A 26,213-nucleotide genomic window follows, 5' to 3' on the forward strand; every position below is an offset into this window, starting at 1 on the left:
AGCCGTTCAGTAAGCTTCTAGCTGTGCAAGGGAGAGCATCGTGCGATCGCGCGTTTCTTTTGTTACAACGCAAAAACATGAGCGCCGTGATAGAAAATCCCGCCAAATGTGAAGTTCGTGGTGTAATAAGATTTCTGTGGTCGAAAAGTTACGCAGCAGCTAAAAATTCATCGTGAATTGAGTGCGGTGTATGGCCCAAACATTATGAGTGAAGGTGTACTGAATTCGAACAGGGACTGAATTCGAAGAAAACAGGTGACGCAAATGGGATGTCAGTTTGGTTACTTAAACGGTGCCTCAGGCACTTATTAGGACCACTCACAAAACTGATAAATTCCTCATTCGAATCTGGAACTTTTCCTTCTCTTTTGAAGACAGCCAAAGTCATTCCAATTTTCAAGAAGGACGATCCTTACATTCCAAGCAATTATCGGCCCATATCAATTCTTCCGGTGTTTCAGCAAAATTTTTTGAAAAAATTTTCTATGAAAGACTTGAAAGCTTTCTAGAAAACAAGCGGATTCTGAATCCAGAGCAATTTTGGATTCAGAAAAAACAAATCCACAATTGACGCTGTGAACAACCTTTTGGAAAATGTTGTCGATGGATTGGAACGGCGAGAACATGTGCTTAGCATATTTCTTGACCTGTCCAAGGCATTTGACTGTGTGCATCATGAGACACTGCTGCACCAGTTGGAGAAATGTGGCGTTCGGGACTCCCGCAGCTGTGGCTTGCTTCTTACCTAAAGGAGCGGGATCAGAGCGTGAGATTTTCGAACGTCACATCTAACAAAATCAAAATGCCTCATGGTGTCCCTCAGGGATCTATCCTTGGGCCTCTTTTATTCCTGATTTATGTCAGTAGATTGAACTCGGTGATCCAACATGGGAAACTAGTTCAATATGCTGATGACACGACTCTCTGTTTTAAAAGCAAAACACTGCAAGAACTGGAAATCACAACGTTTGTTGAAGTGAATTCATGTATTCAATTCTTTTCTGAAATGAACTTGAAAACAAATCAAACCAAATCAAATTTTGTACATTTCTGCATTCGGCAGAATACACGTTCGGATGGGCCAGCTGTATTTGTAGATAATGTCCTTTTAGAGGAAACATACTCTACAAAGTTTCTGGGAATGTTCCTTGACAGAGGCTGACCTGGGACGACCACATCGACCACCATATGTGCTAGAGTTTCCGCAGGTATATATGCCTTGCGCAACCTAGCAAAGTTATGTTCCCCCAAAGTTTTAAAAATGGCCTACTATGGCCTTATCCATCCACACTTTGCGTATGGAGTAAGACTTTGGGGAGGCTGTGCCAAAAATAGATTGGAACGAGTATTCAGACTTCAAAAAAAAGGCTGTCAGAATCATACAAAAGTTGAGTTCAGAGAGTCGTGTAGGGAATCTTTTAGGGAGCTTGGATTTATGACTTTGCCCTGCCTCTACATTTTTGAGGTGATTACGTACTGCAGATCAAGGTGTACTCTGATTCGTGGCAGGGACGTTCACCAATATGAAACAAGAGGCAGGGACAACTATCGAACTCAGCATCACAGACTGGCGCTGTCGCAACATCTACCTCATGAAGTTGGTGTCAAACTGATCAATAGGCTCCCTGAAGGTATAAAGAATTCCAACAATCAAAATTCAATTTAAAACTCGTCTAAGACGCCTACTGGTGTCTAGAGCGTTTTACTCTGTCGATGAATTCATGATGAGCCGCTGGGATTTATGAGAGCATAGGATCTGAGGTCAGTGAGAATGTGTTTGAGAGAATGTATGAAGATGTAAGTTTGACTGTGTGTGTGAATGTATAAGGGGTTGCTTATAACTATAATTATAAGGGGTTTTCTTGACGATTGCGATGCAATGTTGAATTGTAAAGAAAATGCAATAAAAGATTGATTTGATTTGATTTGATTTGTAGTCCGTCAATGGGTTTCGTAATTTTTAAAAATGGAAGAACGAACGTTCACAATGAAGACCGGAGTGGTAGGCCATCTCTCGTCAGTGATGACTTGGTGAACAAAGTGGATGAGAAAATTCGCAAGAACCGTCGCTTCACAATCTCGGAACTTTCGGATCATTTTCCTGAAACCTTTTACTGTGAAACTTAAAATGGCTACGACGAGCGATTCCAAACAAGCGTCATGGTCTTCTGACATCTGGTGTTGTGTTTGTCCATGATAACGCGCACCCTCATACAGCTCAAAGAACAACAGAACTTTTTGGAAAAGTTCAAATGGGACGTTTTTGACCCCACCCCCCCTACAGCCCGGACCTGGCTCCCAGTGATTTCCATCTTTTCCCGTACATGAAGCGGTGGCTTGCATCTCAGAGGTTTGCGAGTGACGAAGAGCTTCAAAACGCTGTGACAGGTTGGCTACGTTCTCAGGCGCAGATTTTTTTAAAGACGGAATTTCAAAAAGTGTTAAAAGATATGATAAGTGCTTGAATTTGTATGGTGAATATGTAGAAAAAGTAGAGAAAAGCTGTAGTTTTAACATTTATATAATAAACTTTTTGTATCTCAACTGGTTTATTTTTTATTTCAAAACGGAGGTTACTTTGTGGACGACCCTCGTAGTTGTGAGGCACAGAGCTAAACGTGTCCTGTCACACTTTGGTTGTGTCTGAGACTGAGAGAGATCACAGCCACACGTCTGGGAACAACAAGGTTCATATTACATAAGCAATAGTAACCAAAGGTGATGTTACAGCCATGTAGTTGTGAGGCACAGAGCTAAACGTGTCTGTCACACTTTGGTTGTGTCTGAGACTGAGAGAGATCACCCGCCACACGTCTGGAACAACAAGGTTCATATTACATAAGCAATAGTAACCAAAGGTGATGTTACAGCCAATGTAGTTGTGAGGCACAGAGCTAAAACGTGTCTGTCACACTTTGGTTGTGTCTGAGACTGAGAGAGATCACCGCCACACGTCTGGAACAACAAGGTTCATATTACAAAAGCAATAGTAACCAAAGGTGATGTTACAGCCAATGTAGTTACAAGGCACAGAGCTAAACGTGTCTGTCACACTTTGGTTGTGTCTGAGAGAGATCACCGCCACACGTCTGGAACAACAAGGTTCATATTACATAAGCAATAGTAACCAAAGGTGATGTTACAGCCAATGTAGTTACAAGGCACAGAGCTAAAAGTGTCTGTCACACTTTGGTTGTGTCTGAAAGAGATCACCCCCACAAAAGTAACAACAAACTGGTCCATCGTCATAACTACAGCACATGTATATTAATAATAAGTACATTAAAAACTCACACAAAATATCCTTAACTAAAATGCATAAGCCACAAAATTTACTATAAATGTTTGCAACTTCTAGTGAATAAACAAACAGATAAATAAAGAGTTATACATTAAACACAAAAACAATGTTCTTAGCTAAAATACATATTATGTTTCATTGTGATAGAACTGACCAATATCGTCACTCAACATTTAACTTATACTTTAGTAGGCCTTACTCAGTAATAATTCTTCTTCATAGATTTATGTGATATATGTCACATTTATAATACCACCATACATTTGAAATACCTGGTAAATGTTCACATTTCCAAGCTATGCAAGTTTAAAATTTGTATTGTTTCATGAGTTGTATAAAATATTTTATCAATAAATGTTAGCCCTCAAACATATTATCTTCAAATTCATAAGTAGATTTTATGGTATATCAGATTTTATTTGAACAATAGTTTTATTAACTTACTTATAAGATACAGTCTAAATTATAGAAAAGTTTTTTATAGTTATGTTTATAACTACGAGTCCATCAATATTAGGTTTTTCCTGTTGCTGCTGAAAAATAATATAGTAACTTATAATTTGATATATACGGACTTAATAAAAAAAAAAAAAACACTATTACAAAAGTGATATAGTGGTTTTTGAATAGAATTTGTTACAAAATGCATGCATTGAAACTTATAATATGAGAATTACAGAATTTTAATTATGTAACTATTGAAGATGTTTTTAGTAATAAAATACATTTTCAGTTTTTGCCACTATTTTAACAATAAAACCGGTTGAAAATAATACTTGTGATTGTCTAAAAACTACGATTTTCTTGTTGTTTTTTCTGATTATTATTAATATACACCAAAACACTGTAAAATAACATATCTGCTTGTTTATGTTACTTGTGAATAGGTAAATATTTTCTGATCTTTTTTAACTCTCTCCCAGACATTCACCATGAATCACCTTGGTGGGGAGCCTAGCACTTAAGTTTAACCCTTTTAACCCCGACGTCCGTACTATACGGACGTCGTAAAAATGGCGTCAACTCCCGACGTCCGTATATAGTGCGGACGTGCACTTTTTATTACTTTACTGGCCACCTATTTCACCAAATGCATTGAAATTTCACAGAATTGTGCACAAAGATATTTTGCATCGAAATATATTAGTTTGTAATGGTTTGACTTCGTATTTTGTCAGTCTGTGACTGAGCAATTGCAGTTCGTCTCGACTGACTGCTCACGCTAGTTGCAGACAGCTGTATATCACGTATATCAGCTGTTCTTCACAGTTTTAGGTTAAATCAGTGTAAAGTACGGAAGTTAAAGTTTAGTTTATTATTTGTTTGATTTCAAAATGAGTAAAAGACATCGTTCAAAGTCTCCCGTAAGTGAAAATACACTAATTAGTAACCTAGTTGCAAATGGTGTGGATGTGATTAGTGACGACGATTTGAGTGATGGATATCTTGAAAATTTACATTTTGTAGTGATGTAAATATTGTTTTAAAACTTTTTTTAAATTAGATTATGAACAGTTTTAGTCATTTTGTCAGAAATAACTTTGGTTTTATGTTTATTTTAAGTACAGTGAATTTTAAAGGTCTTGTTACGTTGCCTTGCCCAAAAATGGCAAAAAGAAAAATTTACACGGCTTTACATAAATTGATGTTACTCCACTTGTAAATCAGGTAGGCCTATAATTTTTGTTTCCTTTTATTAAAGATTAAATATATCATAAAGTAAATGGGTATTTTTGTGTCAAATATTTTTTTATCTATATGGTTTCCATGATCAAACTTGAAATTTTTTCATTTTTATTTATTTTTTATATATTCATATGTATGTACAAAAAATTACTTTCAAAATAATAATTTTATTTGTATATGTCTGTAAGCTAAATGTATAAAGAAGTAAAACAAAAAAAGAATTACCTAAATATCTTAAAAAATAACTGAGTCATGAATTTTTTACAAAACCCTTACATTTTGTCTGAAAATGGCTTGGGATTTCTGGCACATCACTTGATTTAATGGCCGGGTTAAAAGGGTTAATCATCTCTGATTGCCTCGGTGGGAGCCTAGCACTTAAGTTTAATCATCTCTGGTCGCATCGGTGGGAGCCTAGCACTTAAGTTTAATCATCTCTGGTCGTATCGGTGGGAGCCTAGCACTTAAGTTTAATCATCTCTATAGGAAGCCTAATCGCCTCGGTGGGGAGCTTAACGCTTAAGTCAAATCACCTCTGATCTCTTACAACTCCTTTATCATTATTCAATGGTTTATGTTGCCAGTTTCGAACTTCTAATGGAAATATCAATTAAAAGTATCATTGTCCTTATTCATTGAATGTTTTTATGGTTAGGAATGCTGTCAAAAAAGGAAAATAAGTACACATATTTTTGGAAAATTTACATAAATGTGTACTTTTTTCCAAATAAAGTAGAACGAAATCCATAATTTCTGGAATCAGCACATTTGAAACAAAATTAATACACTACCGGTAAACCTAAAATATTACGCCACTAAATGATAACATCGTTCCTTCACAGTGTATTCATTTCTTTCCACCTGAGCTCTTTCTCAATGTTATATATGTCACTTTTCAATCAATACTATCTCTATAATGTAATAAAAAAGTTAAAATGTAATGTTTCTAGATTCACTAAATATATTGAGATTTAAAATGTACCTAATAAAGCAACAACATTTTCATTTTAGAATTTTAGTTTTTTAACACACATTACCTTTGATTTTAAGAAGTGTTATGGACTTCATTAGTAAATAAAATATTAAATACCATGAATAAATATTGAACACAAAGATTAAACCTGCCTATAATTTGTTTTCACATTGTCTCCATGGTAACAACAACTGATATAATTTTTAGTCCATTTAGTCCAGAATAAAGGATAAGTTGCCATTCTGTACAATAACACACTGATAGATATACCTTGTGTGCCACTAGCACTAGAGTTGGGCCAGTGTCAAACACAAGCCTGTTGTTTGGCAGCCAAGCTGGGGGAGGGACAAGCGCAGCCCCCCAGCAATGCCCCCCTCTCCATCTCGCTGAGTTCCCCCCGTGCTCCCCCTCCTGCCCCCACTCCACCACCACTTGCCACAGAGTTGTTGCGCTGTCTGCACAGGTATGGAGTGTCGCCTGGAGACGGGGTGTCACGGCCCTGTTACACAATTATATATAAATATTGCTATAATATAGATATAATCATTTAAACATCTGTAAACTGTCAACTATTGAAGTCAAATGTGCACTATAGTTTTGTTCAGTGCATAAAAGGGACATAATGTGCATATTGTTCAAATTATGTATGTATTCAACAATAGTATTTTGGTTTTAAATCACCATTTTTCTGCTACTGCATAAAGCATATGAATGTTTCATAGGTAATTTCAAAAGTAAAGCTTCAAAAATTAAAATTACTTAAAAATAAAATATACAAATTTCTTTAAAATCATTTAAATATACAAAGTGTGTATCACAACATTTTTTCGTGCAAAGAGAAGTAGAAGACTAATAATTAAAATATTTTCATAAATAGTAAATGTTTGTATTTTAAGAAAAACCTTTTCAATCTATGGTGCAGCTAGTAATGCTGAATCACTGAATAAATACTCATTGTAGCTTCACCCACTCAACTTAATAGCAGCAGAAAAAAATTCTGGCCCACATATTATTTAAATAAACTTAGTATTTATAGTATGATGCAGGAATTTAATAGCATGCTAAATACATATGGCACACAACAGCAAGGTAAGTACAACACATTTTTATTTGAGAGTTACGCCTACAAAAAATGTGTTAAATATCTTCTATAACTACTTTCAAAATTTGTGCTGTGGAAAAAACAGTTAACTAATTAATTATTAACAAAATATGGCCTGTGAGCTAGATGAGAAAATTGACGAGATTAATAAATTGTGTAACTGCATCAAAGATAACAACCATATGAAAATTGTTTTATAAATATTGTAAATTTAGGAAAAACAATGAGTTGTATAAGATTAATAACCATACAAAAATGTTTCATAAACATTGTAAATTTAGAAAAAAATAAATGGCCTGTGAAAATAATAAGGCTAGAGTTAAACATTAATATTCAGTCTGGTAGTCCTAATTTACTCTCCTGCATCTACTGACAAATTTAGAACACTAAAAAGAATGGTGGAAGTTACAATTTAACATTTATAAAGAATGTACAAAAATTGGATTTTAAAAACAATCCTAACCATTCTTAAATTAATTTCTAAACTCTTCTGTCATTTATATTTGTTTGTATATAATAAATTTTGTTTTCTACTGTGTCATTTTTATTTTTTTACGTATAATAAACATTCTTCAATTTTGACATGGCTACCTACACATAGTACTGTACTGTATAATATTCACACAAGGTCCAATGTTATGTTATTTCAAAGCCACAAATTGGTGACCATAACATTGCTGTTTACTTACAACTCTGGTTAGTCAATAGAATTAAACACAGTGACACAAACCCGGCAGAGAACTATAACTCTGGCTCTGTTCATCTGACTGAAACATTCAGCCACAGATTAAAGTCACATATTCACTAACTGTCTTTTTGAATACAGATCTAGTTTAGAAAACAAATTAAAATGTTCTATCCTGCTCGTCAATCAACATTTGACAAACTCAATAACACGAATTATCTACCTACAATAATTATTTTAGCCTTTTACACAATTAAATATACATTAACACACAAGTACAGTCAGCCCCAATTATCCAGGAAAAATTAAGAAGGCACAGACTTAAAATCTGATTAAAAGTCCAGTTAAAAAAATACAAAAATATGGCTTAAGCCTCTTACTGGTCACCAAGCAGAATCTAGTCAAAGTGTAATTTTCATTTCATCGCATATCAAACCAACAACTCAAATATTAACTCCAATAAATTTACAATGTGTGTGTTCCTAATGAATTGTGTTATCGAAAACAGGAAGTTATAATTCAAAGAAATGATGGTAGTTTAAAGCAGTCTTAATTATAATAAAGCATAGATGTAAACGCGTAGATTGTACAGACCGCTGTGTAAAGATTGACCTCCTACCTTAAGCCAAATTCCAACTACAGTCATGAATGGAATTTTCGGTCTGCAAGAACAAAAGCTACATCACTAAATAGATCACTTTGTCGTGAACTTGATTTCCCCCCGTTATGTTACAAGTTACTTTCATACTAAAAAATATTCTTCCGAACACCTACAATGCGATGTTGTGTTAGTGAAAGGGAATCGATTAGTTTTTAGTCGTTAGTTTATAGAAACTGTGATTTACTTCATTATTTGTGTAAAGTATTTGTTATAATTTTGAAGAAGATGAAACAAAGTATTCATTGAGCAGGCTGTGCTGGTTTATTGATGCCACTGTTCTTACTAGCAACAAACATCAAAACACAAAAGAAACTTTATATTCTGACATGTGTATTTCATTTCAGTTTTTCAGTAATCCATACATTGTTCTTACTACCAACAAACGTCAAAATACAAGAGAAACTATATTCTGACATGTGTATTTCATTTCAGTTTTTCAGTAATCCATACATTGTTCTTACTACCAACAAACGTCAAAATACAAGAGAAACTATATTCTGACATGTGTGTTTCATTTAAATTTTTCAGTAATCCATACATTGTTCTTACTACCAACAAACGTCAAAATACAAGAGAAACTATATTCTGACATGTGTGTTTCATTAAAATTTTTCAGCAATCCATACATTGTTCTTACTACCAACAAACGTCAAAATACAAGAGAAACTATATTCTGACATGTGTGTTTCATTTAAATTTTTCAGCAATCCATACATTGTTCTTACTACAAACAAATGACAAACAACAAGAGACAATTTATATTGTAACATGTGTGTTTCATTAAAAATTTTCAGCAATCCATACTTTGTTCTTACTACAAACAAATGACAAACAACAAGAGACAATTTATATTGTAACATGTGTGTTTCATTAAAAATTTTCAGCAATCCATACTTTTTTCTTACTACAAACAAATGACAAACAACAAGAGACAATTTATATTGTAACATGTGTGTTTCATTAAAAAATTTTCAGCAATCCATACTTTGTTCTTACTACAAACAAATGACAAACAACAAGAGACAATTTATATTTTAACATGTGTGTTTCATTAAAAATTTTCAGCAATCCATACTTTGTTCTTACTACAAACAAATGACAAACAACAAGAGACAATTTATATTGTAACATGTGTGTTTCATTAAAAATTTTCAGCAATCCATACATATAGTAAAGATTTGTGATATCTTACTGTCAGGATATATTTATTAATTGTTGGCTATCTAGATTTGTTCAATAAAAAGTTGTTTAGGAACAAGGGAACTGAAAAGTTGGATTTTTACAACAAAACTGAAATGATAACTAGTTTTTGTAATTTTATCTTGTGTAAGATAATAAGTTACAAAATAAAATATCCATATTTTACGTTTCATGTTGAAAAAAACCTATATACAAAATATTTTCAAGTGAAAAAACAACATGCCTAAGAGCAGTTTATAAAAACCTTTGCAAATCAGCCAACATAGGCCTGCCAGCACAAGAAAAAGAGACACCCAGATCTAGTGATAAGCCACAACTGCATGAGTATAAAATACATTTTCAACTCTATTTTCCACATCGGTTAGGATTAAACAAAATTTAATATGTAACAACACAATCATTGATGTAACAAACAAAATTGTATAAAAAATAAACACAATACTGAAAGTGAGGCATAAAAAACCTCTGTCTATAAATTAAACTCAATCATATGACAAGTTGCCAGTAGTTTATTGTTTCATTATTGGAAACAAAATTAAAGTATAACAACATCGTAGCCTGCTGCATTGCAAACCATTAGTATTTTATTTATATCTATGCATGTCACTCTTAATTAGATTAATTACCATAGAACAAATTATTAGGTACAAATATCACGACCAAATCAAGATTCAAACAAATAAACCTTTTTAAGGGCCAGTTTTGAATGCATATTCAATAGAAAGAATGTATCTAAAATAAATTTATCTAACCCACACATGTAAATCAATAAGATTAGAAAAGGAATGTTACAAAATTCCTTGAACAATCTAAATTTACAAAACTGTATCCTTTAAAAAATTTTTTTTGTTGAAATATAAATTTGGTACTAAATAATAAGACAGTTGAATAGAAAAGATAAACCAGCAACAAATGCCAATTTCTAAAACTGTATATTTCTCACGGTCTGACATTACCTGTATTCTGTATACTACAGTTAACTACCAATTACTAGGAGTTTACTGCAACACGTTCTAGACAAGGCTTGGATTTCTTTTGATATAAACATATTTGAATAAATTAGGTTGGGGAACCAGTTCTACTCTAATTTATTACAATATCATACTGTTTTTGTAAACTGAAATGATTTGATTTTTTGAAAGAAATGTGCACTGCAGTTTCTTTTGAGGTATCTTTTAAAAATCAACAAAATGTTTAACGTGAAATTCATTATACCATTAAAAAACATGTAAATGTACTCACATGTTTGGAAGGACCACAACAGGTGGACAGCGCACAAGGCTTGTCAGTCTTGGGGCAGTCCAATACACAGTCCTCTGATGGAGCCTCTTGAACTCTGTCTTCTGAGAACTGCAATCAGTCATGTACAGTTAGTATATACCACCACCTACTGATCACAAATCTAACACCAGAGGTACCATTTTTATCAGTGAAAAAGTAAAAACAATTTAACTAACTAATAGGCAACTAATTAAAGACAAAATTTATTTATATTCGTTACAAAAATGTTTGTACCAATTCCTTTACATCAAATATTTTTGTACTAGTAACTATGGATAAGTGTACTAAAAGTATTTGCTTATGATTTAAAATTTCTTGATTTCATATTGTATTCCAAATATTTGCAGCTAGTTATTATGATGAGAAATTACCATTTTATTTATGGCTTTCAATTCCAAGTACTTACGTTAATATCATGTTAACTATTTTGATGCCAGGTGTGAAAGTATACAGCCTAGTCTTATCTTCAAGAACTGTAAGTTAGCTGCCTAATATTTAAAGGGTTGTATAACATTGCCTGACTACTTGTTGATGCTAACTGACATGTAACAGTGTTGCTTAACAGTTTCAGGTTTGTACTTATGAGTAACCATATGAATAATCATCACTTGCTCGTAAAAACTCTTTTTCACTCATAAATCCAAGTGATTCAGTATATCTTACCCAATTCCTATTACAATTGTAACTGTTTTTCTTTTTCTATGCTTAAAAGTGTTTTCCACTAACCCCTACAATGACTTCTGACCTATAGAGCTCTCCAATAATCAACAGACCTGAAGTCCAAGCATGTTTGTTTTGTCTCAGTATTAAAACAAGGCAAGTATGGAAGTCACAGCTTACACACATGCCATATTCATGTACAAGCAAGCACAATAATTCTTTCACAGTCCAACAAACAGAAAAAAGAAAAGAGCCACAGTATGAAGAATAATCAATAACTTTGCCAAGTATCATGGTATTTAGGTATCGAGTAATTTGAATCACCCGTAAATTTAATTATGTCACTTGCAAATTAGTTTCCTTTGTAAAAAATTTGAACTATTAAAAAAATAAAATGGATCTTTTAATTTTTGAAAATGTACAAAACTTTACTCCCTTCTTCCACTACTCACTCGCACCATCACTATTCCACTCTATACTCTTTTAACTTCAAGACAAGTGTAAATTGAGTCAAGTATCAAAGAGTTTAAAAACCGAGCATAAATAGAAGTTTCATTCAAACTGTTTTAGTATAAATATTCAGTTTTACTAAATACAAGCATAATTAGTTTACAATAAAAATAATTAACAAGTTACTACTTACGTCAGCTATTTCAACAAATTCTGGTTGTATGGTTGTAGAGTGTATGCCTTCATTATGGAAAAATTCCTTCACTTTTTCAGCTATTTTCATGTATTCTGAGAGATTTCTACATCTGTAAGAGAAAGAAAACAAGTAAAGCTCAAACACTTATTGTATTAAAATTTTACACCTGTTCAAAATGTTTAATTATAATAAAACCTTATTTGAATAACTAACTATTATAACGTAACTATAAATATAAAGTTATACTATAAAGAAAATAAATTTGATGGATTTATAATGCAATGAATTAAAAATTTAATAATAAGGCAGTCTCATGGAAAGGTACTCAACAAAATGTAGTTAAGTAAAATCCTGAAATAAACTGACAGAAGTACAATAATTTTCTGGAATGTTTCAAAAAATAAATTGATTTTATATAATATATATATATATATATATATATATATATATATATATATATATATATATTTGTAAGAACAGCTTTACAAATATAAAGTTGTTTTTGAGCAATACACAGTTAGTGCCTGTATACCACAATAATCAAGTGACTATAGCTAACCAGTACTTTATCAGGTATCTTTTCCTGGCTGACAAACATAGTGTACGACCTTCCCTGATTCAAATTTTGTTTAACTCCACTAATCATATCCTAAAAATTTAAATAAATTTAAACCAAGAAAACAATATGACTTATACTGACGAACTGAAATATGTACAATTTTTTGCTTTAATAAAAGGTGAGACCAAACTCCTTTCTGGTCTTTTACAGTCTTTCCTTATGGACCATGGATTTGTGTGAGGATTTTATCAAATACAAAATAAAATTAAACAGAATGATGGAAGAAGTCAGTACAGTACATAGTTGCCAATACTGATAAAAAGTGCTTCACTCACAGACTGTATCTAAACCTACGTCACATCCAAAAATCAATGCACTTGACCATGCAGTCATCAGCTCTCGAACTACATTCAACATATTAAATATGTTTTTATAAATGTAAGGATTACAGCAAATATCACATAGATTTTAATTTTTATCGAAATTATCCTAATCACAAAATATTGACCAAAAGAACACTTTTTTGTAGAATAAGTTTATCAATAGGAATTTATTTATTTTGGTTTATGACTAAATTATATTGCAATGAAATTGAACACTATACATGATTTTTCTCTACATTTTCCATTTTTCAGTGATACAAAACAATCAGTAACAAACAATTTAACTGTTAGTATTATTTTTCTCCGATGTTCTTGGTAGAATAATAATCTAATTAGCATGTGAAGTATTTTTTCTTTCTTGAGCTTTGTAGTTGTTTGACAGCTCACTGATCACCTGATTTACATTTTCGTATTATAAATTAGCCTCTTCATGTGAGACATATATTTTGGATGCAATGCAAAGTAAATAGTAAAGTAACTGACCTATGATGCTGTTTTATTTGACATAATAATACAGGTATTAATTGTGGTGATGTCCTTCTAATGGAACCACATTGTTGTGATATTAAGTTGTCTCGGTAAATGGCAAATACCATCGTGATTTTGTTTTAGGTGAGACCAAATATCAAGTTCTTGTTCAACTTCGAGTAGAATAATTCCTCTCCAACTTTAATTTTAATCTTCCTTGTTGTGACTGCAGCTTCAATGTTGAGCCAAAATGATGACGCCAAGGTGTTAGAGTCGACATCAACGTGAGGGAAGTCAATTTTAAAGTTTTATTACATTATTAAGTTCGTAGGCAGGGATATTCCAAAGAATGTAGGAGCCACCAGGCTCACCCCACAAGATATAATTTAAGTTCATTATTACTCTATTTTGGCAGCAACGTGGCAAGACATTATTTTATGTTTACATCTAGAAGTGTGCCTGCTAGGTTTTTGCCACAATTAAGCTTATAAGTAAACTTTGCAAACCGAATGAATATTTATTACTACAACCTCAGAAATCACCAACCCCATGTGTTTCGTCCATTTGGTACACAATTAGTAAACAATTGTTTTGCATCACTGAACAATGGCATATGTCCAGAAAAATCCTGTTTCTTTCACAGTCCTTCCATTGTCAAAAACGAACTTCAAATGAAGAATACATGATTTGCTCAGAATAGCAGAAAACATAGCTTTGTGATACCACTCCACGTGTGATGATAACATTCTTGTGGAATAAAAGCTTGATTGATCACCTGTGGTTTTAATATGATTGATATGCACATTAATAGCTGTAAGCCACATCCAATAAACTGACACTATCACATTCACAAGTAATATAATGAAGGCTTAAGGATTTATTGAAAAAGATAAGCAGAACTGAATTCACTGGGTCAATAGTCATAAACTTCTAATACAATTCTAGCTCTATTCGTGTTTACATTGTTAAGTGTCACTACAACTGACCTTTTTTATTAGTTCATTTTCACTGTAGAAAAATACTTCTTGTACAGTTGTAATAAGTATATGTAAGAATTTACTATCCAATAAATAAAAGTAAAAATTATAGTTGTGAGACTTTTCAAGTGTATACATGCATTTGGAAGGATAAAGTATTGGATTCTTTCTTAAGGCAATACTTCTTGTACAGTTGTAATAAGTATATGTAAGAATTTACTATCCAATAAATAAAAGTAAAAATTATAGTTGTGAGACTTTTCAAGTGTATACATGCATTTGGAAGGATAAAGTATTGGATTCTTTCTTAAGGCAATACTTCTTGTACAGTTGTAATAAGTATATGTAAGAATTTACTATCCAATAAATAAAAGTAAAAATTATAGTTGTGAGACTTTTCAAGTGTATACATGCATTTGGAAGGATAAAGTATTGGATTCTTTCTTAAGGCAATACTTCTTGTACAGTTGTAATAAGTATATGTAAGAATTTACTATCCAATAAATAAAAGTAAAAATTATAGTTGTGAGACTTTTCAAGTGTATACATGCATTTGGAAGGATAAAGTATTGGATTCTTTCTTAAGGCAATACTTCTTGTACAGTTGTAATAAGTATATGTAAGAATTTACTATCCAATAAATAAAAGTAAAAATTATAGTTGTGAGACTTTTCAAGTGTATACATGCATTTGGAAGGATAAAGTATTGGATTCTTTCTTAAGGCAATACTTCTTGTACAGTTGTAATAAGTAGTATATGTAAGAATTTACTATCCAATAAATAAAAGTAAAAATTATAGTTGTGAGACTTTTCAAGTGTATACATGCATTTGGAAGGATAAAGTATTGGATTCTTTCTTAAGGCAATGCAAAGTTATTCTGTTCTGTGTTCTAAACTGTTAATTCATTTAATTGCTTAGATGTATAATGTTGAGTATTATTACAATGACACTTCTCCATTAAATGTTTAAATGAGCATATTCAACATGGAGTAGTATTTAATAACAGTTTACTGTAACATTAATAAACATTTGTAAAAATAAAACCTAAACTGACCTGATGTGAGCAGAAGCGATGATACGGTCACCAGCGAGCTGCCATACGTGGAACTCGTGAACAGCCAACACTCCGTCCACCTTGTCCAGCAGACGCCGCTGTATCGCATCTACCTGAATGTGAGTTGGTACCGTTTGCAGTAGAATCAATGCAGACTCTTGTAGCAGTGGCCATACTGACCGCAAGATCAGCATTACCATCAGCACACTCAGCGCTGGGTCCATGTAGTATCGGTACTTCCAGTTGGTCAACCAAACCACCTACAAGAGTGCCAAGTTAAATTTATTAGAGGCTTTAATATGTAATTATTCATGACCTATGAAAATGGGATACACCAACTGCTAAATAAATAATTAATCGTGAAATAAATTGATCTAAATGAAATTATTTTTCATTTGGAGAAATACACCGGAAATCCTATTCCTCTCCATTAAGTACGGTTACTTATATAAAAACCTATATTTAGAGTAGACAACAGAATGAATAACTTGAATGTACTTTGCGATTTTTGTCTACTGAAATATATCCTTATAGGGATCTATAGTGTTATTAAAAAAAATTACTGTCATTCACCTCACAATAGAAAAAATATTTTATTCAACAATTTTAGTTATTATTTAATTCACATTCATTGTGAGTGCAGAGATATGGTGGTCGATTACTCATCTGCAACAACATTTACGAATATGTATTTCCACAATTGTTCAAGAGTAACAGTCACACTTTCTTTTCTTCAAAATTCAAGTAACTCGTCAATTTTTTTAATAGTTATTTAAGTCAAACTGTGGTTATATAAACAAATTTGAACCAGGTCCATATAACAAAACCTTATCTCTAACATTTCTTTCTCTCTGCTTTTGATAAAGAGTCATAAAACCTAGTTTGGAATCTATTGACCAAACAAAGAACTAAATTAATATTTCAAGTTATTTTCAATTGTTTAGATTTACATTCTTGAAGCTCTTTTCTTATTGGAAATATATTAATTTAAAACAAACACTCCAATAATATAGGTTTTTTTATTTTTGTGAGGCCTTTCGTATTCAATGAGAACATCTTCAGTCCCACATGACTGAATAAAAGTAATAATAACATAAACAATTTTGTACTAAATAAAAACACATGCCATTAAAAATACAAAGAGATCATATTCTATGGCAGGACAGAATGTTATATGTATATATAAAAAATAAAGTTGATATTCAGTAAGATCAAATAAAGTAACAGTGAATTTTGAAAAGGCCCAGGTTCGTTGTTTACTAAATTATTTTGGCTCTTATAGATATACAGGGTGATTCAAAACTATAACGGCAATCTCATCGAGAGCTCTTTTCTTATAGCTTAAAAACAAGTAAAAAAGTTCATATAAAACCATATGCCGGAAACGCTTCGTTAGCGAGTTACGGCCCCTAGCAAAAGTATTTCGCCCGGCCGGATATTTCAGAACCCCTTGGGTGAAGTCAGGCCGTATTATTTAAAAATGGTAAAGGCAGTTACAAAAGATACAAATACGATTGTTTTTTTTATGGTTTTTATATCTGACAAATTTTTTTAATATTCGTTTCCCAGAGCTCTGTTAAATGCATTTACTTTCAGAGATATCGTACGTAAAACACAAGAATTGGTGCAAAGAAATAACACATTTTTGTGTTTAACGTAAGATTACTTCCATATATGTCTAAATTGAAAGGTCAGTTTTTTCTTTAAACAGGAATTTGTAGAACATTTACATTCTGAAAAAGATTTCATGTGAATTATTACTTAGGAAAAAAGTTATAATAATAGGTATTGAAATTTCTAGTCGTTATTTTAAAAATTAAAACAGACGCACCAAAAATGCAGATTCTTATGCTGCATAAAAATATTAACTAGATGTTTAGGTTGTGAGTAACAGCTGATCATTTAATTCAAACACTTTTCTATCGGTCATATTTTCTTTGCAAAGGTTGGGCAATATCACGCTGATCAACATTTTAAAGGTTCATGAAGTTAATATTTGAATAACCTTTTTATGGATAGGTTTTTGTATTGTGGCGTGTGATGAAGATTGTATTCTTGTGAGATCCTGTGATTATTTGGAAATTATTTTATACAAGTGCTATAAAAAATATTTACTTAAATATTTATTTTTAAATTATTTTATTTTAATATTTTTATAAAAGTGTATGTAATCTATACTTTAGTAAATAATGGCAGATAATGTTAAAATTGAGTATGTATTTTGTTTTGAAGAGTATACCGGGACCATGATACTAGATTCTATGGCCAAACGTTAACTAAGAATGGTTTAGCTGCAGTTCAGGGAATATCGTGATACCTTTTTCCACATCTAAGAACACCTGATCCCTTTTTTTTTATTGCAAAACATTTGAAGCTGTTGGAGAGGACGAACTTTAGAGAAACTGGTAGCTTTAAAAACCGAAGCGAATAGATCACTGGTCGATCAACGTAGCGCAAGGAATATAATAATGAACAATGCAATAATAAATGCTGTAGAATTATTCACCAACCACAAGCAACCAGACGATTATCACTTCAGTTATAAATATTTGCCAGTCAGCGTATTTATGGCGGACAACTTCATTCTTGAAGCACAGTTGTAACCCTTTCCATATAAACAACGTGTTCAAGACTTATATTACCGCAAGTTCTTAATTTAAAACGGAAGGATGTTCTTGGCGCTGTTGTTTTATAAAGAAGACATATGTATACGACATTCAGTATTTTTCTCTCGGCCGTTATTCTCGTTACTGATGGAATCCTGTTTTACTAGAAATTGGAAATTGTAAAATTTTTCGTAATACCCATACTTGGGCGTTACGACAAACCCACATGAAATCTGCGATCGAAGGACATTTTCAACATACATTTTCAGTCAATGTATGGGCTTTGGTGTTCTGGGTGATATTGATTGGCTCCTATTTTTTCCTCCCTAATCGATTCTTAATGGTAGTAGGTACTTAAAATTTTGTGAACCAAACCTGCCTACCCTCTTGGAAGATATTCCTCGTTCAAAACAAGAATAATTGCCATGGTTTATGCGACGACGGAGCACCTCCACATTTTTCTAATGATGTGAAAAAAAACTATTTAAATGTTACATACGGTTAGACAATGGATTGGGTCGAAATGGAGACCAGTTAAAATGGCCAACCACATTCTCACTGACCTCACGCCAGCAGACTTTTTCTTATGGGGTTGGATGGAATGTCAATTGTTTCTATTCAAAAACGGATGATTAAAATTAACACATAGAGTGGGAGTTTACGTTTAATCGCATTACAGAGGCCAGGCAGAAAACTATCACAAAGAATTGCTCCACAAACGTTATGAAACGCGGCCTAGAAAAGAGGTGGGAATTCGTCGTCGGCGAAAACGTTGCATTGCTACACAACGGAGGACACTTTTTGAGCAACTATTATAGGTGATTATTACAAGTTTTATAAGAGGTTAAATACATTTTTATGGTTAATGTTCAGTCTATGAATAAAGGCATCAGCAGTTACTCACAACCCTAAACATTAGTTTAATATTTTATGCAGATCAGAATATGCATTTTTGTGCGTCTGTTTTTATTTTTTAAAATAAATGCTAAATTTTCAATACCTATTATTAATTTTTTTCTAAAGTATATTCACATGAATCTTCTTCAGAATTTAAATGTTCATACAAATCTGTTTAAAACCCTTTCAGGGCCCCCAGGACCAAATCATGAGATGTTGCCAAAAGTTTTTCACATATCTATCCCCTTGTGTACTAGTCAAAAGTGCCCAGGCTTAAAATTGGCGAATTTTGCTTGTCTCATTTAGATTAAAAAAATTTTATAACTTCTTCATAAACATTAGCGAATGTTTTTTATATATATTATTATTTTTTATTTTTTATATTTCACCTAAAAGTTGCACCAAATTACTCGTTTATAGCATATTAAATACTATCAAACTAATAAAATATAAAGATGTAGTTTTAAGTCAATTTAAAATTTAAAAAAAAATCAATGTTTTAATGGATTTTACATTAAAACAAAAAATTTATATTTTTTAATTCTTTTCGTCAATAACTAAAAAAGGAAAAATAATTTTTAACTGTAGAAAGCTATATGTTATTATATATTGTACATTTATAAAGGAACTAACCCATACAAATATTTTGTGTTATTTTCTCTAATTAAATAAATTTTTTTTATGACACCTTTTTGTATAAATACGCATAATTGTACTTTCTGCAACAAGTGAATAAAGCAAACTGGACTCTTAACTGCAAGAAACTTTTAAAATAAATATTCACATATTACGGAGTGTGTACCGGTAAACAAGCATGATTGTAGGATCCATAAGCCAGTTTCAATACAGTTTAAAAATCACTATTTACCAAGAAATATTTACACAATTTATTTGAAAAAATTTATTTACACTTTTTCTATTTACTAATATGATTGCCTACTTACCAATTTCAACTCCCGTGAGATCGCCAAATTGTCAGTCATTGTAACTACTACACACAATAGCTAAGCAAGGTAACACTACTTAATATTTGACAACCACAAAATAAAAGAATGAATGAAGTAGAATCCAGCATACAATGGTACGATTGCACTTACAAGCATTAAGAGAATTAACAACAATGTAGATCGAGTCACCCTGATAATGTCACGTGTAACAATTACGAAATTTAAAAATGCATTAGACCTCCAAAATAAAAATTATGATTCATATTTAAATATCTACAAATTATACCAGGGAATATAAAAAACATACAAACTTTAATCATTTGAACATGTCGTATTTTTTTAAAGAGAAAAATTACCGAATATCAAGGCGGCCGTTATCGTCACCGACGGCAATATATTGCCGCCTGGCACTTTTCAGACTAAGATCTTATGGCGGCAATATATTGCCGGCCTGGCCCGGGAAAGGGTTTAAGAAAAAAATGACCTTTGTTTATACATTTTATGGATAGTAATCTTACGGTTAAACACAAAAACTGTGGTTATTTTCTTTTGAACAATTCTTGTGTTTTTACGTAAAGTAATATCTCGGAAAGTATTGCCTTTACCAGCTCTGGGACGAATTTTAATAAATTTGTCAGATATAAAAACATAAAAAAACAATCGTTATTTGTATCTTTGTAACCTTTATCATTTTTTATACGGCCATGACTTTCACCCAAAGGGTTTCTGAAATCCGGGCGAAATCTTTTTTATTTTTCTCTAGGCGTAACTAGATAACGAAGCGTTTCCGGGGCAATATGGTTTATTATGAACTTTTTTACTTTGTTTTTAGCTATAGGAATAAGCTCCCGAGAGATTGCCGTTTAGTTTTTTAGTTTTGAATCACCCTGTATATATAGTATATATATATATATATATAATATTATCTCTTTGTATTTTTAATGACATATGTTTTTATTTAGTACAAAATTGTTTATGTTATTATTACTTTTATTCAGTCGTGTGGGACTGAAGATGTTCTCATTGAGTACGAAAGGCCTCACAAAAATAAAAAAAACCTATATTATTGGAGTGTTTGTTTTAAATTAATATATTGTTTATACTTGTTTTTTACTCCCAGTTTAAGTGCAACTGTAGCTGCTATAATAGTAATATACCTTTATAAATTTATTGAAATATTAGAGCATTTTGAGGAGGGAAATATCAACTACAGTAATGAATTTATATTCTGTTGATATTAGAGACCTACTGATTATTTGTATTTGTATATTGCAAATAAAAATACTTCAAAATTAGGTAAAACTCATAGCTTAAACTATATACTACTTACTATATTTACAAGAACAGAATAAATAACCAATGAGAATAAATAAGAATGAAGCTTAAAGCTAATAAACATTGTAAGTGTTTTAGACTTGCATTTAAATTTCAATTATTTAAAGAGTCCAAAGCTCAAATACTGCCATTTAAATACAAATCAAATTGATGCACATGTTTACACAATTGAGTGGAAACCCTGACCCAGTGTGACATGGCAAGCTAAGAGGACAAGTACCTGAGATTTGATTTGAGTTGAGCAAGAGATCAGTAAGTTTATTGGGTAAGGTGAATGTAAAATTTACAAAATATAAAACTTGGAAAAATGAAATATTCTATAGAATTTGTAAACAACCTACATTTATTGTTAAATATAATGTTCTTAAAATAAGACGGCTTCATATTAAGAGAGTGCAGCTTAAGTTCCTGTCTGAAATTTGAATTCCTTTTGTTCTTATATCTTTACACTTGCAACTCTAAAATACTGATTGACATGACAAAAACTGACCGTGGCACTGGCTATGACAATGACAGAGCCCAGGGCGTCAGCCAGTACATGCAGGAACACTCCCCTCATGTTCATCTGATCGGCCGATGGTATCTTGCCGTTGTGTGAGTGTTCCTTCTCCATTGGTGGGCAGAATGTCTCATCGTTCTCATTGTCATCCCTCGCGCCAACTGAAACCAGCTGGGTGAGCCTCGTGTGGCTGTGGGCGATGCCGCCATGTGAGTGGCCATGTCCACCGTGTTCTGTCACATACAAGCTCAGGGTTGATATTCATACTTTAGCCAATCTACATGTTAGTTGATTTGTAAATTACTTTTTTAAAAGTCAAATACTACTGGTACACTCTTCAAATGCTCACTCTGTACCTGCCTCCCAGGTAGCCTATTGCCAGGTTAAATTATCTACTTTACTACTGTATGTAAGTACCTTTTTTAAAGCTAAAAGCATATAAACAGTTAATGGTATGATTTAAAAAGGGCAAGTGATATGTTGTCATCAATATCTATTTTCTTCTAAATCTTTCAGTAGTCCTATTAAATTAATCATATTAATTTATGACATTTATGATGACATATGTATCGTTGTCTATTTTTTTATGTTTTTCTTTTTACAGCATGTAATAATAAATTAATATTGAATTTCTACTATATTTGTGATAGAAATTATAACAAACAAGGATCATTTATTTTATTATTGACACTATCCATACTTCTAGTACAAAATAAAACAATTAGTTTAACTCTTGGTCAACATAAACACAGAATGATAGTATAACATCAAATACTATTTATAGTAGTTTATATTTACAGAATATTTCAAGTAATATGTAAGCAATAACAATTATCACTTATGTAACTGTGATAACCCAAATAACGAACTGAAGTGATTATAAACAAATGTAAATCTTGCTGATCAAACTAAATAACAAGTCAGCTAAATATTTTTAGCGACTATACCACAGTTCAAAATAAGTGATACATGTTTTGATCAATAAAAGATATGTACTGATTTAATAATAGACCAATACTTTAAAAGTTTAATTATAACAACGACAGATTTTTTAATGAGATTACCAATGTATTATGCTTCATTTCAATTCATAATATGGCCTTCAGATCGACAGTGATGAAAACATTTTATATTTCTATTAATCCTTTTCTCATGTTTATTTATTTGGTAATTCTAAGCAATATATGGGTCAACCTCGATTTTTCTCATATTACAATATAATGTTCCAATAGTCAATTAGAAAAGGAAATGACTAGAATTTCTTGCCGGAAAGCAGTTATAGGGAGCAGGCAACTCATATTGCAATATAATGTTCCAATAGTCAATTAGAAAAGGAAATGACTAGAATTTCTTGCTGGAAAGCAGTTATAGGGAGCAGGCAACCGCGAGAATTACCTATTTGTGATCAGGGGCACTGACGTGATCTGGGCTTCAAATTTGGAACTACTCGAGTTAATTTTTTTCCTAAAAGAGCAAGCAGCGCGAAGCGCTGCGCAGCGGGCAAGCATCGTGCGTGATCTTCGTCTATACTGAATTGATTCAGGCCAAAGGAATGACACAGATTCCTTTACCAAATTTTTAAGGAGATTTTGTATTGGGCGGATTATATTGGTTTACTTTGCTTTCCAGCATGTAATTATGTGTTTTAAAATTGTTTTACCTACATTACCTACATTATATTGTAATATGTAATAACAATTTATCAGAAATTTTTAATAAAAAAAAGGATCACGCACGATGCCTGCCCGCTGCGCAGCGCTTCGCGCTGCTTGCTCTTTTACAAACAAAAATTAACTCGAGTAGTTCCAAAATTTGAAGCCCAGATCACGTCAGTGTCCCCTGATCACTAATAGGTAACTCTAAGCAATATATGACCGTCTGGCGGTTGCCTGCTCTCTATAACTGCTTTCCGGCAAGAAATTCTAGTCATTTCCTTTTCTAATTGACTATTGGAACATTATATTGTAATATGAGAAAAATTGAGGATGACCCATATATTGCTTAGAATTACCATTTATTTATATGCTTGCCTCATTTATATATTATGTGTTACAATTACATTTTGTATATTGTTTTAAGAATCCTGCATACCAATTTTTATTTTTATAATTGAGTTTTTTATGTCTTATATAAACAATCCTACTAGTTTTTTGTTGTATTGCAAATTCTTGTAATATTGCAGTATTAACAACTAGATCTACACTCATTATTTCTACAATAAGTAAGCGAACTTGTTTCCAATAAAATGAAAACTTCCTCAAGAATAATGCTTGTTGAATGTATGAACAGAATCAATGAATATTAAAGTCTGACAGTAACATATTGTATACCACCATCAACTAGGTTGTTATTAGGCTCAGCAAACTACTTCAACACATTTCAATACACCAATAAATCTATGTTGATAAAATTCTACTTTTGTAGTTCAATGTTTGGAATAGAAAACTATTAAAATAAGGAAAATAACTAATTAGGTAGTATTGGGAAGGAAGTAAAGTGATTCATGTTTAAACATAACCTATTTGTATAAAGCAACAAAGCTGCATCAAACAGTTCACGAATAAAAACTTGATGTTGATAGACACTGGACATTGATATAACAGTTTAATCAAACAGAATGAATCATGGCTCATAATCAGTTCCAGATAACCATGTTAGAGGAGGTAAGTTATCACTAACACAATGTGATAGTAACTATCAGTTTAACTCATTCCCTCCCATAGCTTATACAAACTGACAAAGTTGCTCAGCTTTAGACTGTGCTGCTTGGGAGCCAAACTGTTAACATTGTATACTACAACAGAGTAATGTTGATATATAACTCACTGGCTCTCATAGCTTACACAAGCTGATCAGCTTAAGACTAGGCATTGTGCCACTCTGGAGGCAAAGAGTTGAATTTTGGTACCAGTTCTTTAATTTCAACTTTTAATATCTAGTACCAGGCTTGAAAACATATGTAAGTTTAACACAGTGATCCTTGTTTTCACCTTTGTCAGACAATCCTACGTTTTTATGTGTGTATTTCTACGTGTTCTATCATGCTGCATCTCTATTTGTAAGAAATCCAACTATAAGAAATAAGAAAATATACACTAGTAACTTTAAATTGTGCTAAGAATATGCACTTAAGTACTAGAAAAAATGCATCTAATAACTGTACCATAGAATTATAAAACAATCTTGTTTTTTATCACAATATGGGTTATAACAAAGTTAAATCATTATTTTCATTGCAGTATTTATATCTAAACTTTTTAAAATTAGCTTGATAGATTTTTGTTCTTTCATTTTATAGACAACAAATTAACTTTTTTTTTAAATATGCTTAGTTTGTTTGACTTTGCATATTCATTAGAAGTATAGTATTTTGGTATAAATATTGAAAACATGGGCTATATACATACAGGATTTCTATATATATATATATATATATATATATATATATATAATTCACTTTTTGTGATTCAATGTTTATTGAAATTAAATAAGGCTATTGCCATTTATACAATTTAACGTATATATATATATATATATATATATATATATATATATATATATATCCTTTTTAGAGCTTACTTTAATAACATTTTATAAAACACATTTTTGTACATTTTGACTGTCATATGAAACAGAACATAATAATTTATTTTTTACCTAGCTAAAAAATTTTAAAATAATGTACAACACACTAAATATAACTATGTTTGAGTTGCTTAAGGATAAAACAGCACCTTCTGTTTCAAAATTAACTGTTTGAAATCCAGTACATTTAAAACTGATTCTTTGGAGTTGTTTTTTCAGTACATGCCAGCCTCCTATGGTTCACTAAACATAGGTATAGAAATCCTTTGTAAAACATTGAAATACGAATAAACCTATTACAGGTTTATATGGAATATGAGTGGTGAGCTATAAAACAGAATATTCAGATTTTCCACAATTGATTTGGAAGGTATACATTAGAAGGTCTTGTTTTGAACATAATAACGAAAATATGTTTGTTTTTGGGATCTAATTTCTACTGACTATTTAAAACAAATTACAAAGTAATAAAAGAACTTGGAGGAACAGGGTTGCACTGGCAGCCATCTTGTTCTAGCCCTATCAGAACTAAAGAATTTTTTATTATTTAGGTATTTGATATCCAAAAAGTAAAAGAAAAACAAAAAATAGAAAAGTGTTTGGATTGCACCTGTAAAGAAGAACCGCCACAATAATTCTACAACCAAAATAAGGGTATAGGGGTGATTGTTTAAAATGTAACATTTATATGCGACACAGTTCAAGG

The 26,213-nt window shown here is 31.7% G+C and overlaps 1 protein-coding gene across 4 annotated transcripts in view; it reads right to left on the reverse strand.

Annotated features, from left to right (window-relative positions):
• The window catches only part of LOC124357480 (zinc/cadmium resistance protein), a 67,647-nt gene that overhangs the window by 528 nt on the left and 40,906 nt on the right, over positions 1-26,213 (reverse strand). For 2 of the 4 annotated variants that reach the window (XM_046809319.1, XM_046809316.1), the window contains exons 5-10: positions 21,914-22,155; positions 15,639-15,898; positions 12,193-12,304; positions 10,851-10,958; positions 6,231-6,459; positions 2,999-3,089 (exon numbers count right to left, since the gene is read on the reverse strand). In XM_046809319.1, the coding sequence (XP_046665275.1) occupies positions 6,265-6,459; positions 10,851-10,958; positions 12,193-12,304; positions 15,639-15,898; positions 21,914-22,155 (917 nt within the window). In that variant the 3' untranslated portion in view covers positions 2,999-3,089; positions 6,231-6,264. Of the gene's footprint in view, positions 1-2,998; positions 3,090-6,230; positions 6,460-10,850; positions 10,959-12,192; positions 12,305-15,638; positions 15,899-21,913; positions 22,156-26,213 lie in introns of those variants that run through there. The other 2 variants (XM_046809317.1, XM_046809318.1) reach the window with 1 other exon arrangement.

Source organism: Homalodisca vitripennis, chromosome 3 (assembly GCF_021130785.1).
Source record: "Homalodisca vitripennis isolate AUS2020 chromosome 3, UT_GWSS_2.1, whole genome shotgun sequence".
NCBI lineage: Eukaryota > Metazoa > Arthropoda > Insecta > Hemiptera > Cicadellidae > Homalodisca > Homalodisca vitripennis.